The following is a 14,985-nucleotide window of genomic DNA, read 5'->3' as shown; positions in this document are numbered from 1 at the left end:
TTAAGTACTTAAAATTAATAAATAAAATGCATAACAGTGAGCTGTTAAGTAATGGATACTAGTTGAACCAGATTAAGTATGCATCAGTAGGCTGAAGTAAAATTGCACAATAAGAAAAAAAAAACCCTTATAAGGTGTGGTTACTTACAGGAAATTGAATTATAATGTGCCGATTACAAATTCTATGAAGACACCCATGACAGGATTTGATGTATCAAACCATTTTAGGGAAGAAAAAAAACCCCAAACAACTTATTTATTTTAAAATGAGTTTTATTCAAAATAATTTAAGCAATATAGAACTAATTATGAATTACTTAATCTCCACACAATTTTGTCAGAATTTACCTGGATATGGGCAATTTTCCATAAAATGTTTCTGTACAGGGAGCCATTTATTGTTAGATTCATTCCCAATGTGCTTTGCTTCTGTTCATTTTGAAACTCATTTCGGTACTGTTGCACTACTTCTTTTGAGGTGGAAGAGGGTGCAGTAACATGGCTCATGTTATTGTCACTTCTGCACATCCATGTTGACATTTTTTCTATTTCACTGACTGTTGAGGAGACAAAACTCCTAAAAGTTAGTATTTCCTTCTCCAAAGAAAGTGCCAAGTTTTCAATAAGAGAATCTTTGCTCTCTAAACTCAGGAGTTTGGGTACACAGGTTGATGGAAGAATGTCAATGAGTTTATGAAGGCACTGGAACAAAATGATTTGATTTCTGAAAAAGAAAAAGTAATGTTATTGGTATTAAGATGGTGCTAGAAGGGTGGTAAAATTATTTGGATTTAGTTCTTGCCTCTCTCAGCAACTGAAGGTGAGATACATTCAGCTATAGTAGGTATTTTCCTGTCACCAGAGGGCTTACAATCTAAACTTTGAACCTGAGGCAATGGAAGGTTAAGTGACTAGCCTAACATCACAAGGAGTGGCAGTGAGATTTAAACCTGGCTTCTGTGGTTCTATTCCTCCACTTCAGTGCTGAAGTAGGCAAATGGGGGATTAGGGAGATAACTGATGGGTGGGCTACATGATTGAGAGGAGGTTGGGTAGAAAGGCAAGTCGGTAGGTAGGAGGGGTCGGGTTCTTTTCTGCAAGGAACATAAGAATAGCCATACTGGGTCAGACAAATGGTCCCATCTAGCCCAGTATCCTGCTTCCAACAATGGCCAAGCCAGGTCACAAGTACCTGGCAGAAACCCAATTAGTAGCACCATTCCAGTCTTGAAGGGTTCTGGGGTAAGGACTACCTGCCTTAGAAGTCCCCAGAGCAGGGTTTCCTGTGACTTAGGGGCCTTGGCTCAGGGGGATCTTGTGTTGATAAGTCTAAAAGAAAGAAGTCTAGCTTCAGGGGTCTCCAACTTGGAAATTTCTAAAAAAAAAAAAAAAAAAAAAGATATTTTAAATTTCCCATGGACTTTGATAAGTGGAATGGTTAAATAAGGGAATGTTTAATCTTTCAAACAACTCTAATTCAAGAGGACAAGCAACAAAACTAAGGGGTTCCTTTACTAAGCTGCAGTAAAAAAAAAAAAAAAAAGGACTTATTGCATTCTAAGGTGGGACTTTTCAGTAGACTAAGGCCGTTTGTACAGTGGCTGTAAAATAGGGTTGTTGTTTTTTTTTCTTCATCATTTTGCAAGCTATTTTGGAGATGTTAAGTGCTCCAGAATTGAGTTTGCATTATCCAGTTAGCATGTAGTAATGTGAGTGTTTGCTTGTGTGTGGGAGGTGGTGTCATTACTGTCATTCCCCACTGCTTGTTTCTGGCTCTGAGCATGCCAGGAATTCTCACCCATACTTGCATGAAAAGTCCTGGCATGCTGCTCAGAGCCAGACACAAGTAGCGAACAGCAATGGTAGTCCATTTATTTGGCTGGCGGGGCTCAATATCCCTGTCAGCAAAGGTAAGGGAGTTCAGAGATGCCAAGGGTGTCTCATCTCAAAGCTTTTGCCCTTTTAAGTGTCTCCTGAAAAATGTGATTGATAAAACTTACAGAGGTCATGAAACTGGTTGAGGACTTCATTTTTTATATTCCCTCAATGATTCTATGATGGTAGGCGAGAAAACCACATAAGCTAATAGACAATAACACATCCAATTTGTATTAAAATAAGAATTTACCCATAGTTAAAATATTTTCCGAATATATGAAGAAGTCTGTTGAAAGTGTTACTGTTCTTGTACTGTAAGGCACAATTCAAAAGGAGGACAAAGGGATCTTTGAATCATCTGTATGCAATAGGTTCTTTGCCTCACTGATGATTTAACTTAAATTCTTGTCAATTGCTCCTTATACCAGTACATTTCCTTTTCAGCCACTTGATGACTAGTGCATTTTATGCTATAGTTTGCTGCAAAGAACATCTGGCTAAAATTCTCACACAGTGTAATCACACATTATGTATCATTTATGACTAATGGGGGGAAAAAGCCTCAAGGTGCCTGGATCAAAATGATCTTTCAAGCAACAGTTGATCCTGTTGACCAATCACTTGTACGAGGAGCCGCTCCTCATCATGGGCAAAAAAACCACCCCAAAGTACCAAATGAAAAACAAAGGAGGAAAAGTACAGGGAAACTCCCTTAATAGTCCTCAATAGTATCTATGTCCCAGTATAGGTTGCTACTACTTGTCTACCAACTCTTCACATATATAATTCAAAAAGAGGAATGGCGAATCACTTAGCTCTTTGACGGTCTTTTATATACACAGTTGCTACAGCTTCCTCGTCCCCGACCGACGATGGCCATATATTTCTTAGTAAACAGGGCCCTGAATTTTAGTAAAAGAATCACTATATGTTTATGTCTGCATATCTGTTTTAATTTATTTCTTAAACTATTTTTTGATCTGCTTTGAAATATTGTTCATATTGATATAAGTATTTTAAATACTTACAATAAATAAATTGCTGCTAATCTATAGAGAGTTAAATGCCAAGTCATCCCTTTAATCTTATGCAATTGCCTAACCCTGAAAAATTTACCTTTATATTTTAAAATAATTCTACATGGCTATCATTATCAGGGATGGTGGTCTGATACAGAATACATACATTATGAATTGTTTCATCATTTCTCTATATGATTTATCCAAATGACTACTGCGAGATTTAGAAGGCAGGAAACCTGGGAGGTTTTTCCCCGCCTCATCTTTTAGATTTGTTGTTTTTCTTTTACCTGCAAAAAAGTGTAAGAGTGCCTTCACAAGGTGTTTTCTGATTCCAGCTGAAGACAGTCCCATACAAACTTCCAGGCCTACTACAGTACAGGTATTCAGCACATTCCATGACAGGTTTGCATTGCATTTCTTCCTGTAGCCATAGATTCACTGGAGCCAATGTGCACTCCGGTGAAAAAATTTGAAATGAATATTTGTAAAATGCAGCCAAAATAGCAAAGAAGTCTTCAACAATGCCTGCAGAGGAATTAAGATATTGCAGGAATATTAGTAATCAAATGAAATGAAATATTATTTAGTATAAATAGGAAGAACTGCACTCAAAATGATCAGAACAACTTTTTACATACATTATTACATATTCCAATATTCTAAAATAGGTCAAAGATTTCTTAAATATATGATCTGAAAGCTACTTCTTGACTTACGAGAAACAAGATCAAAACAGTCTGATTCCCAATTAAAATGGCAGCCATAAGCTATTTCAAATATACCATCACACCTGACACTGGTTTGTAGTCTCAGTGGATAAAGTCAAAGTTTTGAACTTTGCACGGACAAAGGTAAACATTAGATCTTACTGAAGTACATAAGCATCACCATACTGGGCCAGATCAAAGAATAATCAAGCCCAGAATCCTGCTTCCAACAGTGGTCAATCCAGGTCACAGGTACCTGGTAAGATTCAAAAATAGTAAAACAAATTTTACGTTGCTTATTCAAGAATAAGCAGTGGGTTTTCCCTCATTCATCTTAACAAAAGCTTATGGGACTTTTCTTTTATAAGTTGTCCAAACCTTTTTTTAAAGCTAACACTTTTACCACATTCTCTGGCAACGAACTCCAGAGTTTAATTACATGTTGAGAGAAGAAATATTTTCTAAGGTTTGTTTGAAATTTACTACATAGTAGCTTCATTGCATGCCCCCTAGTCCTTGTATTTTTGGAGAGAGTAAACAAACGATTCACATTTACCCATTCCACTCCCCTCCATGTTTTACAGACTTCTATCTTATCTCCCCCTCAGCCATCTCTTCTCCAAGGTGGAGTCCTAATCTCTGTAGCCTTTCCTCAGAGGAAAATCATCCCATCACCTTTATTGTTTTCATCGCCCTTCTCTGTACCTTTTTAAATTCTGCTCTCTCTCTTGAGATGCAGTGATCAAAACTGCACACAATATTCTAGGTGCGGTCACACCATGGAGCAATAAAAAGCAATTAGAATATTTTGTTCTCCATTTCTTTTCTAATAATTTCTAACATTCTATTTGCTTTCTTAGCTGCCAATGCACACTGAGCATAAGGTTTCATCTAAATCGCTTTCCTGGGTGGTGACTCCTAATGTGGAATCTTACATCATATAGCTATAATTTGGATTCCTCCTCACTACATGCATCACTTTGCACTTGCTCACATTAAATGTCATATGCCATCTAGATACCCAGTCTCTCAGTCTTGAAAGGTTCTCTTGCAGTTTTTCACAATCCTCTTGTGATTTAATAACTTTGAACAACAAATGTAATCACTTCACTCATTATTTCCATTTTCAGATAATTCATAAATGTTAAAAAGCAGTAGTTCCAGCACAAATTCCTTGGGTGCCCCGCTATTTACCCTTCTCCTGTGTGATGGATTTACAAGACACAATTCTAGTCTTCTCTGCCTCTTTTCTGTCCTGTCAGACTGTAACCTTCTTTTTTTCTTAACTTAGCTATCACTATTTTGAATGGGTTTATATTTTTTTTTATTTACTACATAAACTGCTTTGATGGCCCATCTTAAAGGCAGTATATCAAACCTGAACTTGGAATATTGACCATTTAACCCTACTTTCTGTTTTCTATTAAATAGTTCTTAATTCACAAAAGGACACCGCCTCCTATCCCTCCTATACTTGCTAATTTTCCTTGAATTCCCCCAGATCATTCCAACTCTTAGGAAGCAGCTTTTGGGGCTAGCATACTAGTGGCAGGTTTCCTACCAGAAGGTGTAGACTAAGAAGAACTGACTTGTGACATCATTACATACTCTAAGCATTCTCTGAAGCCTCTCCCAGCCAGTATTTATGTATCAAGCAGAAAGTAAGGAACCAATACCCACAGACAAAGAGCAAATCTCTTGACAAAGGAAATAACTTACACAGGAGAAGCTTGAAAACTGGAGGACACCTCCTCTTAATTCCAACATTCTCTTATCCTGAATGCTCGCTTCAATGGTAGAAACGGTCTGGAGGGACTGAAGGAAAGAAAACTAGCAAATAATATCTAATTTTCCCTTCCTCGTCATCCTTTCAGACTATTCCAGACTCATGGGACTCACCAAGGCAATACCTAATGAGGGAGGAATCTAGTTAGACCTGTTACTAGAATGGTAGCTCCAAAGGCCGCCTCCAAGGCTAAGCTCTCTCCGTGAAAAAATAGGGAGTAGTGGATGCTTGGAATGCCCTCCCACGGGAGGTGGTGGAAATGAAAATGGTAATAGAATTCAAACACGCGTGGGATAAACATAAAGGAATGGATCCTAAGGAGCTTAGCCGAGAATGGGTGGCAGAGCCGGTGGCGGGAGGCGGGGATAGTGCTGGGCAGATTTACACGGTCTGTGCCCTGAAAAGGACAGGTACAAATCAAGGTAAGGTATACACAAAAAGTAGCACATATGAGTTTATCTTGTTGGGCAGACTGGATGGACCGTGCAGGTCTTTTTCTACCGTCATTTACTATGTAATCAGGACCCCAAATCAGATTGTGGTACATTTCATCGCTCATTGAATCAGAAACTAAAGATCTTGTACTTTTGTTAGCTGTACTTAAGAAGAAGAAGAGTGCTGGGAGTCTAACTTCATAGAGGTTAAATTCCTAATTGCCTCTCCAGACCACTCCAGACTCCTTGGAGGCGGCCTTTGGGGCTAGCATTCTAGCATTAGTGTTTTTAGCGTATGCACAAAATCAGCATGCGCTGTGTAGGTGCCTACACAGTTAGTGTGCACTAATGGTTAGCATGCACTAAAAATGCTAACACGTCTCTAGCGCGGCATAGTAAACAGGGCCCTTAATTTTAAAATATGAGTGTTTAATGTGTCCAAAGGAAAAACTACCATTTTTTCCAATTATTAAACCCAATCAAATTTCAGCAGTGCCTGCTACTTTAGCTGGCTGAATTGGGCTAGGAATGTATCAGATACAGTTCATTAAACACAAGTAATGAATTTGCAGCAGGTTCAACAGGAAAAAGCATATGGCGATAAATCAGCAAACAGGAAACTAATGAGATAGTGTTCTCAATCAATGGCAAAGCAAAAAATCCTTACACAGAAATAAAAAGTAGAGAGCAAAGCAATACAACCTTTTTTTTGTATACATTGATTAAAAAGCAGCTGATGTCAATTTGACATTCAGGGCAGGAACACACACTCTGATTTTCCTTGGTGAGCTTGCTAGTAATTACTAAGAAAATCGTCATCAGGGTGTTATGCTCCTGCTTCAGCTGCAGTAAAAAAAAAAACAAAAAAAAAACCCCTTCTGTTTTTTTTTGCTAAATGAACCCAAATAAACATTTTATGGCCCCATTGTTAAAACTAATGCCTATGTTTACTAAGGTGTGCTATGGGCATGTTAGCCATAATTAGTTAATGCAGCAGAGTGATAAAGAAAAGAAATACAAATACACGCCTCTACCTTCTCCTACATGAGCACACAACTCTGGAATGCATTACCACGCTATCTGAAAGCGACCTATGAACTGGCCAACTTCCGCAAACTACTAAAGACTCATCTCTTTGAAAAAATTTACCACAAACATCAAAACATGTAAAATCTCCAAATACACCCAGTAATGTCGTACCACGTCTAATGTCTTATGATGTCTCTGCTACACCACTATTTTGTATTGCTATTATCTGATAATCAAGCTCATTTTCAAAGCACTTAGCCTCCCAAAGTTCCATAGAAACCTATGGAACTTAGCCTCCCAAAGTGCTTTGAAAATATGCCTCAATGTCTTCTTTAATACAACAATCTTGTATTGTTAAGGTCTAATAATGTCTTCTGTAATATCACTATCTTGTACTTCATGACCATGTAACCCAAAATCCTTCTGTAAAACCAAATGTATATCCTCTTCTCATTTCCAGTATCCATGATGTATTGTAAGCCACATTGAGCCTGCAAAGAGGTGGGAAAACGTGGGATACAAATGCAATAAATAAATAAACTTTGCATACTAGCTTGATCAAACTATGCTATATCCACTAATAATTTAACCACCACCTCATAGCATGTAGAAAATACAGGAAAAAAAACACAAGCCCAATGCAATGGCTATTAGAACTGTATAAACGTCCTGATGAATATCACCATGAAACTAGTTTTCTTCTTATGCCTCTTTAACGCCCCCTCCCCTTTCCCACCAGTCACCCCAGATGGCTTGCTCAGGAAAGCTTGGGAAACAATGTTGATTCCAGCTACCTTCCCTTCCTCAATAGATAGCACACTCTAACAAGAGGCTGCTAAGTAACAGCTGTATAGCATTAGCCATACAGCCAGAACCAATGCACAGCTTCAGCAAAGACCAAAACATTCAATATTTTTGCAATCACATCAGACTAATAATTCATTAAAACCAAAATTGCTAAGACGGGCAAGATGGTCTTGCTGAGACTATTACTCCCATCTTGGAGGGAGACAAAAGTTGTTTAATTAGAAGGAGAACTCTGCTGGTCATTGTGAGCAGGCAGTGACATGGAAGCAGAATGCCATATCAACCATCAGTGGAAAGGTAGAATGGGGCACACTGGAAACATAGAAAGATTATCAGAAAGAGGGAAAGAAATGATGAAGGGACAGAGGGAAGACATGCTGGGAAGAGTTAATTTTATATTTTCAATCATTGCAGCAAAGGGGACAGAAGGCAGAATTGGGGAGCAAAGGGAGAATGGAAAGAGGGGCAGGGAGGTACTCTGTTCTAAAAGTATTGGCACATTTAGATATTCTAAAGGTATGTGCTATAATTTGGATGAACAGTTGTAAATTTGTGTGGTGATGGTGATACAAACTTTCAATAAAGACAAAAATATACAAAAACATACAATAAAAACTGTGATAATGTCTAAAACCAGACTACAATAAACAAAACTCATATAAAAATTATCCTTACACAAATCTTTTTTTTTTTTTTTAATTGGCTATTCAGAAAATACAGTTAGCTGTTTTGTTCAAACTATGTGCTTTATTTATCACTTGTGGTATAGCATTTACCTTTGTGATGGTGATTATCCAAAAGAAAATGAACTACATATTTGTCTTTGGAGATGTCTTCAAGGCCTACAGAAATTCTCCCACAAGGGAAGGTCAGCAATTTACTTTCCTCTGAGTAGTCATCCTCTTGATTAATTCTCTTCCTGGCATGTAACAGCATAATACAACTAGTTTTATGAAATGTCAATAATGGCATTAGATCCGTAACAGCTGTAACTGTTTGGCCCCAGTTGGTATGAATTTCAGAAGGCTCTTTTTCACTGAACTGATTCTGTGTGTCCTTCTTGCTATGGCAACCTGGCTTTAGCCTTTTGGGTAATGGCTCCATTTCACATTCAGATACTGGGCTTGCAGAGGAAAGCCTAGGCAGCTTGAGTACATTGCTATAACACTTAATGGGGCCGATTTTATTGAAGGTTTGCTCTATTAGTAGGGATAAACTGATGTCATCAAATGATCTGTAAAAAACAAAAAACATTTTCTAAATAAGTTTATATTTTCTAGTCAGATGCATTAAAAAAACATTATAAAATTCTAATGGTTTTGCTTGTAGGCCAGTATGCAACATTAGCTATCATAACCATCATTGGACTAAACAGCAACCTGGGTGATTGGGGAGGACATCCCTTTGAATGCTGTAGTTGGTCTAAGAGTTAGGGTAGTTTCAACTTAAAATGAGGGAGATTACATCAGTGGCACCACAGCACATTAGCGTATCTCAGTTTGGTATCCATCTTGAATGCCCTGTCTGACTGCTAGCTACATTTGAGCAAAAAGCTTATGACAGAGTCAGATGGGACCACATGTACACTGCTTTGTTGATTGTTTGCTTGGGAAAAGTGGTTAAGCAAATCTCTTAATAAACAAAACAAAACAAAAAAAACAACAACCCTACACAACGAAGGGATACAATGGGTGGTCCTGGGGAACTGAGTTTGATTCCCACTTCAGGCACAGGCAGCTCCTTGTGACTCTGGGCAAGTCACTTAAACCTCCATTGCCCCAGGTACAAATAAGTACCTGTATACAATATGTAAGCCGCATTGAGCCTGCCATGAGTGGGAAAGCGCGGGGTACAAATGTGACAAAAAAAAAAAAAAAGTAGAAAAACTAAAATTTCTTTGCCTTAGTCTTTATTGTGGAGGATGCTGGGGCTATAGACACAACAAACATTTGATGGTGAGAACTTTTCTCCCTTTCCCTTGGACAGATCACCTATTAGTTTCTTTTATTCTTCAGTCACCACTGGTTAAGTCTTGCCCATCATCTACTGCTTACAAGGCAGGACCCCAATTCCATTCACTCCGAGGTGCTTAATGCTGAAGCTCCTCTGTGTTACTGTTACAGAGCCACTAAGCATAAACACCCTAGGTATCATCAGGCTTACATTTACTTCAGTAACAAGCAGGCACAGCAGAGCAGTTCTAGTGGAAAACATAAGAACCCATCTAAACTAGGTTGTCCTTTTCTACCAAAAGGAGATATAAAAAAACAAACAAACCTAAACTGTCTTATTATACTGACATCATCCAACCTAATTCTAGTTGAATTAAGAAACGACAATCACATTTAGTTACTCACCAACCCTCTCTTCAACCTTCAACATCAGATCTAGTGCAACATTCTGTTAGTAAAATTGAGACCATCCATGACTCCCTTTATAACAAATTTTCTGTTTTTTACTCGACAGCATTGTAAACCGGGATCCAACACAGACAGTTGCTAGAAATTACAGTGGTTTATTGTTACATTAAGAGCTAAAGAAGCATTCCTTTACTTTTACCTTAATAGATATGCATATAAAATATGTTTTATCTTTCCGATTGAGAAGATAATGGCTGCGTGCCATGATAATACAGCGTTGCTTCACATCTCAAGTTATTTCCTGTTGGTTCTTTATAACCCAACCTTCTCTTTCCTTCTAATGCTGCAGCTGTCCTGTTTGTCATCATTTAGACACATAGTCACTGACTAGCATGTATGTTTCATGTCGTATCATTTTTGGTGTAAGCATCACATGTTTTAATTTGTTTTTTCCCTTTCACCTGTTTAAGCACAACAGCCTCCTGCCATTGCATTTGGGTTTATTTTATTTACTATGTTCCTTTTCTGAGTAATTTGTCATATTTATAGGTATTAACTTGTCATCTTTGCACCACGATTTTGGCGTCCTGTTTGACAATTTATTGAATTACATGCTTCTCTTATGTTTTCCCGTTTAGATGCTACGTCCAACCTATCCGGTACCCGCCCCAAAAGTATTTAATATGTATTTAACTTTATTTCATTTATTCTAGGGCTATAACTCCCGACTACACATGTTATAATGTCTTTGTTAATATACATTTTCTTGCCTTTTGTTGAAATCGGTGTTTCCTTTCACTGGCTTGTTGGCTAGAAAATTCTATTTTCCATTGCTGCATGACAAGTGATGTCTTTGGCATTTTTAGTTCTGGTAATGTGTTCCAACTAATGACTTTTTTATGACTGTGCCTTCCTCGAAGAGCTTACATTTGTTTTGTTTTGCCTTGGAATATTTCGTTTTTCTCTCTATTTTTCTACCACTTCTATAGTAATTTTCAGGGGCTTTTTCCTGGGACATACTATACTTTTATTGTTTTCTCATATACCAGTGTCACGTTATAACTATTGGGTTTGATACCGATGCCTGGGGGCTTACATCCATCGAAGGTGACCCTTCAATGGATGACGGTATCTCAATTTGTAGGAGCAGACTTCCATTCCATTTTCGGAGTGGCCTGCGGTTTCGGCATTATTGCCCACCTATGGGTTACCTGTATAGATGATCGCTGTGGCAATACAGGGACGCCTAAGACACTAGTTGAGATTGTATACAGGTTGACTAGGGCATCTAAATTATTTTTAGGACAGTTAGGTAATGTGGATGCTGCCTAGCCATGAAATTTTTGCATGCTTGGGTGCTGAGTGGATGCCGCTATTGTGTGGGATGCCGCCAAAGTTTTAAAGGTCCATTGGGATGGTTAGTCGCGTGTGATTCCCTAAACCAGCGGAACCCCGTTGGACCGCTGCTCTTCTACTTGCGAGACCTTGTTCGCTGGTCTTTTGAGTTCTTTTTGGGAGTGTTTGCAATGTCCCTTCTTGGGGGCTCTATCATGGGTTTATACTCATGGCTGATAGCCGTTAGCAGACAAGATAGTTTGGGATTACTCTTGTTTTTAGAAGCACACTCTGGGGAGTAGTTTTTATTAATTTGGGATAGAGTAGTATAAATATATAATAGCTGACACTACGTATTTATTTACTTTTGTACTGTCTCTCTAGACATATTTCTGTTTACAGCTTTTGTCTTGCTTTCTCCTAATGTCACTTGCGGTCAAAGCGTTGAGCTTTCCGCCAATTCGTAATTTTTATTTTGGATCCCTTTGTTGGAGCACAATAATAGATGCGTGAGTATGATTGTGTTATGTCTCTGCATGTTTTACTATTAGGTTAATCATTGCATGTTTTTGTAAACTGTTAGCACATTATCATTTCTAGATCTCCCTGCTATCTCTGAAGCTGCCTTTTGAACCACTAACCTTGTACCAGGTTCTAGATCTAATCAATATATATAGTACTACCCTAATTCATTTTTTCTATAGCAAATTACAGGTCTGGAGCTTATTTGTAGACCACTTGTTTACTAGGTCCCGGTATTATTACGGTTTTAAACCACTTGGGCAAATAAACATATAGACAACTGGTGAAGCAGATGATACCCAGCTCTCATTTTTCAACAATTTAAACAGACTATGGCCTTCCTTTAAGATAGCTACTAGACTACACATAGAAAAAACCCTCTCTACTATGAAAAGTCACATCCCTTGTTGACCCTTTTCCTGCCAGCTTAATTAAGAACCCTTCTCTTGGATTATCAAATATACAGTGAGCTATAATCAACACTAGTCTGAGGACAGCTCAAGTACATGCAGTATGGAGGCAGTTTATTTAACCAATACTCAAAAAGCATAATCTCAATCAGGCCCATCTATTTTTCACCTAGTTTCAAACCTTCCTTTTGTTTCTAAGCTAGCAAAAAATATTCTACATGCTCAACTTTGAGAATTCATAGAAAGAACTAATGTCCTCCACTTCAATGGACCCAACCTGTCCTTCTGTTTTTAATTACCTCTTTATAGACCTCTTTCTGACTCCGTCACACGGGGGACTAAAGGTACTTATTTCATATATCAGGTTCTGTATAGTTTCTCTGACCTCCATTGTCACCCAATCATAAGGGGGTGGCATTAGGAGCCGTAATTGAAAACTAATTCCCATAACTACTGCTTTCTGTCCAAAACTGAGTGTCACTTGTATGTGATCTACCTTAGGCTAAATGTTAGGTAAAGAGAAGATAGAATCAATAAAAATAGAGAAAGAGATAGGTTTAGATAGATAGGTACATTTTATTTCTTACCCAAACACAGGTCTTCAAGTTGATACAAATACAGACATCAGATTCTGGTTTCATCCGCACAGGGCTTCGCCGTCTGACAGAAGCTTTGGAGAAGACTCTCAAACTGAGCCAAAATCTCCCCTCTTTTATACACAAACCTCTCCATAGAAGTGAATGGTGAGAAACCTTGCTCCTAATCTTTCTCACTTTCTGAGATCATACTTTCCCATGCGATCTGCTGTCGGATGTGCCCACCTCCTTCCGTTCTCAGCTACTGCTAATTATCAACATGTTTTGGGAAGCGTTGAGATAACAGTTTCACATCTTCCGGCTGCAATACTTTTCATACTTTTCTCATGAACTCTGTATTACCTCTGTATCATTGTATACCAAAACTAATAAGCTCCATTTTATTCATCTGATCTTTCATTACAGATGCTATATTTGATTTAAAAATTGTACCAATTTGTGTCAGAAGTCATTATTCAGACCTGCTCTTTGCAGATTCTCAAATATTAATTCACTTGCTTGTTCTTTGGCCTAGTCAGTATTTTTTCCAGTTGTTCTTGGCTGCATAGCTTTGGCCATCACTATTCCAGTGGTAGCCTTAAAGCTAGGCCATATACTCTCGCCCCAGCTCCCTCCTCCCTTTCCTATCCAAAGTAATTGAACGTACTGTTCACTGCCATCTTGACTATCTTTCATCTCAAGCTATTCCTGATCCACATTAATCTGGCTTTCACCTCTTCATTCAACTGAAACAGTGCTTGCTACTTGTACAGCGCTGCGTAACCCTGGCAGCGCTATAGAAATGCTAAGTAGTAGTAGTAAAGTCTCCAATGATCTGTTCCTGGCCAGATCCAAAGGCCTCTATTCTATCCTTATCCTTCTCGATCCATCTGTTGCTTTTGACAATGTTGATCACTGCCTACTCCTTGACATGCTGTCCTCACTTGGATTTCAGGGTTCTGTTCTATCGTTGTTTTCTTCTTAGCTCCCCCATCGCACTTTTAGTGTATACTCTGGTGGATGCTCCTCCACTTCTATCCCACTATCAGTTGGTGTACCCCAGGGCTCTGTCTTGGGACTACTACTTTTCTCAATCTACACTTCTTCCCATGGTGATCTGATCTTATCCCATGGTTTTCAGTATCACCTTTATTCTGACGACTCCCAGATCTACTTCTCCACATCAGAAATTTCAGCAGGAATCCAGGCCCCAGTATCAGCCTGCCTGTCTGACATTGCTGCCTAGATGTCTCACCGCCATCTGAAACTAAACATGACCAAGACTGAGCTTGTCATCAGCTGAGTTTAATGGAGCAGGAGCCTGTCCTGCGAAATAAAACATCTTTGAATATTAACACCTATGTCAACCATTGTATGATTTACAATATTTCTAAGGGAAAAGGATTTTAGAAAGTACTTACAAACTAATCTTGTCATTAATTTTCACTCCTACTACTAAGCTTGTATCCATAACACGCTGCCATACTTTTTCGACAAGATGCTCTGGGTCTTCGATTGCCAACAGAGTACCTTTATCCAAGGAACATGTAGTATTTTCTTCCTCATCCCAAAGAGAAACTAGGTTTTCCTATCAGAAAAAGAAATCCAGCAGTAGGGTTATAATTTGTTAAGGGAATAGTGTGGGACAATACAGTTGCTGTGTATTATCTGCCACAGGGTCTAAAGGAATAACATAAGAGTGGCAGATAATATACGATAACAATACAATTTTGTGCTAACCAAACGTTCCCTTAAGTACATAAGAAACAGGCCTAGTAAAGAATATAAATCCTCCAAATTCTAACTTAAATTTACACTCCTATAGTGGCCTCTGAAAATTTACTAGGGCTGAATTCCTAAATTTATGCTGTTAGTTTCACTAGACTCTTAAATTTAGGATCTTAAAAATTTGGTGGCAATGTGGGAAGATTTAGGATGAAGTTTAACTCTGGTTTTCAGCACTTTGCATCGAAAATCAGGAAAATTAATGGTAAGTTTAAATTTAAGCACTTAGGGACATTTTTAATAAACGGCGGTAAACCCACCGCAGGCTTACCACGCGGCAATCAGGAACCACTGCCGGCCCAATGCAGACACTGGCAGTAGTTCTACCCACAGCG

At 38.4% G+C, this 14,985-nt stretch overlaps 1 protein-coding gene across 5 annotated transcripts in view; it reads right to left on the bottom strand.

Annotated features, from left to right (window-relative positions):
- Nucleotides 1–306: 306 nt before the first annotated feature.
- The window catches only part of FANCB (FA complementation group B), a 37,911-nt gene continuing 23,232 nt past the window's right edge, over nt 307–14,985 (bottom strand). For 4 of the 5 annotated variants that reach the window (XM_030201568.1, XM_030201566.1, XM_030201567.1 and 1 more), the window contains exons 6-9: nt 14,287–14,453; nt 8,440–8,897; nt 3,188–3,425; nt 307–724 (exon numbers count right to left, since the gene is read on the bottom strand). In XM_030201568.1, coding sequence (XP_030057428.1) covers nt 307–724; nt 3,188–3,425; nt 8,440–8,897; nt 14,287–14,453 — 1,281 coding nt within the window. Of the gene's footprint in view, nt 725–1,510; nt 2,781–3,187; nt 3,426–8,439; nt 8,898–14,286; nt 14,454–14,985 lie in introns of those variants that run through there. The other variant, XM_030201570.1, reaches the window with a different exon arrangement.

The sequence above is a fragment of the Microcaecilia unicolor genome, chromosome 4 (assembly GCF_901765095.1).
Source record: "Microcaecilia unicolor chromosome 4, aMicUni1.1, whole genome shotgun sequence".
Lineage (NCBI taxonomy): Eukaryota > Metazoa > Chordata > Amphibia > Gymnophiona > Siphonopidae > Microcaecilia > Microcaecilia unicolor.
This window is presented reverse-complemented; position numbering and strand designations above follow the sequence as displayed.